The 3338-nt window shown below is 39.2% G+C and overlaps 1 protein-coding gene across 3 annotated transcripts in view; it reads right to left on the reverse strand.

Moving 5' to 3' along the window:
- etv6 (ETS variant transcription factor 6) overlaps positions 1 to 3338 on the reverse strand; it is a 34121-nt gene that overhangs the window by 3865 nt on the left and 26918 nt on the right. For all 3 annotated transcript variants that reach the window (XM_016245667.1, XM_016245665.1, XM_016245668.1), the window contains 3 exons: positions 2578 to 3039; positions 1386 to 1528; positions 407 to 507 (listed from right to left, as the gene is read on the reverse strand). In XM_016245667.1, coding sequence (XP_016101153.1) covers positions 407 to 507; positions 1386 to 1528; positions 2578 to 3039 — 706 coding nt within the window. The remainder of the gene's footprint in view (positions 1 to 406; positions 508 to 1385; positions 1529 to 2577; positions 3040 to 3338) is intronic.

The following is a 3338-nucleotide window of genomic DNA, read 5'->3' on the forward strand; positions in this document are numbered from 1 at the left end:
ATATAGACACACTTACACACACACACACACACACACACACCCTCTACCACACACACACTATCACACAAACACACTCTCACTCTCACTATCACACACACACGCACACATACACTCTCTGACACACTCACACTATCACACACACACACACACACACTCTGACACACACACAATCACACACACACACACACACTCTGACACACACACACACACTCTCACACACTCTGACACACACACTCTGACACACACTCACACATACACACACTCACACACTCACACACTCACACACACTCACACACACACACACACTCTGACACACACTCACACATACACACACTCACACACTCACACACTCACACACACTCACACACACTCACACTCTCACACTCTCACACACACACACACTGACCTGAACAGCAGTCTCTGTCCCGGCTCTTTCCTGATGATGTTGAGTTTGTAGTAGTGTCTCAGCGCCCGCGACATCTTCTCATACGTCATGTTGGTCCTGTTCTGTGTGAGCAACACATCACAACACTAATGCATTTCAGCTCAGGAAACATTACAGCAGAGCAGAGGGCAGGCTTATTATCCTTAACTAAAACTATCAAAAAAATCAATAAATAAAAATGACCTGAAATAAAATAAAACATTAAAAGATAAATTGTTAAAAAGTTAGCTAGCAAGTTGCCAAGGCAATATCTAATTTTCGTTTGGTTTAATTTGAAGTACTAAAACAACTAAAACTAAAAACTTAAACTATATAGGGGGAAAAAAAAAAAAAATATATATATATATATATATATATATATATATAGCCATTACAAAAATAATAAAACAGACAAAAACACGCAATAAAATTACTAAAAGTTCAACGAAAATTTAAATGGAAACAGAAACTAATTCAAAATATGAACAAAACTATAATAGCACATAAATTATACTAAATTAAAAATGGTATAGAAACAACTTCTATTCACTACAGTTGTTTCCATGACTACTCCACAATTTAAGATTTTATTAATATCTATGATTTTTTTAAATAACAAATTCCTTATTATTGGTTTTCTATTTTAATTATTTTTAACATTTAATTAAATTTTAATGCTTGGTTAAACTTTTAATACTTAATATCTACATTTTTTTATATTTTGTTAAAATATTTTAATTTAAGTTAACTATTTTTTATATTTATTTTATTTTAATTCGTAATTTTAAATAATACAAAAATAATTTGTATTATTTAATTTAAATTTGTAATATTACACTTTAATTATTTTATTTTAACGTGTTCTAATGTTCTTTTATTCCATTTTTAATATTTAATTTAATAGTTAATATATTGTTTTTAATATTAGATTTTTTAAATTGGTAATTAAACTTTATTTTACCTTATGGTTCCCCCACAGGCGGGCCAGGCCGTTGGGGTCCATGATGCGGAAGACTTTGGTATCGCGGTCCTCCCAGCGGATGTAGTTTTCGTAGCGACTGTCCGACAGCAGCTGATAGACGTAGTCCCACAGGAGCCTGCAGTCTGACACACAACACAATCACGCAGAGGTGGGACCGAGTCACAAGTAAGTCTCCAGTCTTTGCATTCAAGCCCCGAGTCCAGTTGCAAGCTTCGAGTGCTAAACAAGTCATTAGTGCTGTTTGCCCAAACCAGTGTCTCTGTATTAATTACTACAGTAAAGGTAAACGTAAAACAGACGCTCATTAATCGCCACCTACTGATGTAGGTCTACACAAATATACTAGCGCCGTCAAACGATTAATCGCATCCAAAATAAAAGTTTTGTTTACATATTATATGTGTGTGTACGGTGTATATTTATTCTGCCACACATGCATGTATATATTTCAGAAAAATATGTTACGTTTATATATTAAATATATTTATATATGATGTAATTTATATGAATCTAAATATATATACTCGTAAATATTTTCGAAATATATGCAGCATGTGTGTATTTATATATAAAAAGGGAGTTTTTATCTCACGAGTGACAAACAAGTGAAATGTTATTTCTCTGTAGATTATATAACAACAAGTTGGAAAACAGACAAAATGGAAAAGGTAAGAAGCATTATTTGAGAAAAGGGCATACTAATATAATAGGTGCAGACCTGTAACCCTTTATCTGACCCTCTAACTCTAGCACTCTCTATTCTAATTCTATTCTTTAAACAACAAAACGTGTCTCTTTTAGACTTGCACTCTATTCTTTTACTAACTGCTTGTTTTCTTAAACTAACAAAACTAACACTAGCTGCTCTATTCTATCTATTTGTTTTCTTTTTATTTATTATACAAATTATAAAAGGGGAAAAACGGCATTAGCGTGCTCTATTCTTTTTCTATTCTATCTGTTTGCTTTTTATTATATAATTTTTAAAAACTCTTGCTGTTGATTTTGATTGCATTGGATAAAAGCATCTGCTAAATGACTAAATGTAATGTAATGTAAATGTAACGGAACTAACTTTACCCTGCGCTGACGTGATTTCCGATTTTTGTGAAGGCGGCTAATCATGCGCCAGCCAGCACTGACCAATCAGCAGAGGGGGGCGGGGCCTCACCTGCGATGCGGCCGATGGGCGTGGCCTGCTCCTCGGGCGGAGAGACGGACATGATGATGTGATTGCGGTAGTGACGCTCCTCCTGCAGGGGGAGCTGGAGAGGCGTCTGATGGGCGAAGTGCGCTTGACCTTTGACCTCGCGGCCATTCTCCTGAGGCGTTCTCCTGAAGTCCGGGCTCAGCAGCGGGTGCATGATGGCGCTGGGCATGAGCTGGATGACACGCGGCGGAGGCTCCTCCTGAAGCACACAGTGGCCGTTAGCCGCGGATGGAGACACGGACAGTGGATACATGTCGTCCGGCAGGTGGTGGTTGCTGTCGGGCAGCTGTGCGGACGCCTGCTGGGGGTCCTCGGCCGAGCGCAGTGGAGCGGGCGGATGATGGGGCGAGCGATGGCGTAGCTCGATGGTGGGAGGATGCAGGGAATGAGCGTCTGCGGCGCGCGGCGGCCGGCGTACCGTTTCTGACACACAGAGAGAGAGAATCAACATCAGAATCAAATAAATACTCACACACACACACACACACACACACACACACTCACACACACACTCTCACACACACTCTCACACTCACACTCACTCACACACACACACACACTCACACACACACTCTCACACACACTCTCACACTCACACTCACTCACACACACACACACACTCACACACACACTCTCACACACACTCTCACACTCACACTCACTCACACACACACACACACTCACACACACACTCTCACACACACTCTCACACACACTCTCAC

The sequence above is a fragment of the Sinocyclocheilus grahami genome, unplaced genomic scaffold (assembly GCF_001515645.1).
Source record: "Sinocyclocheilus grahami isolate Dianchi unplaced genomic scaffold, SAMN03320097.WGS_v1.1 scaffold761.1, whole genome shotgun sequence".
In the NCBI taxonomy this organism is placed as follows: domain Eukaryota; kingdom Metazoa; phylum Chordata; class Actinopteri; order Cypriniformes; family Cyprinidae; genus Sinocyclocheilus; species Sinocyclocheilus grahami.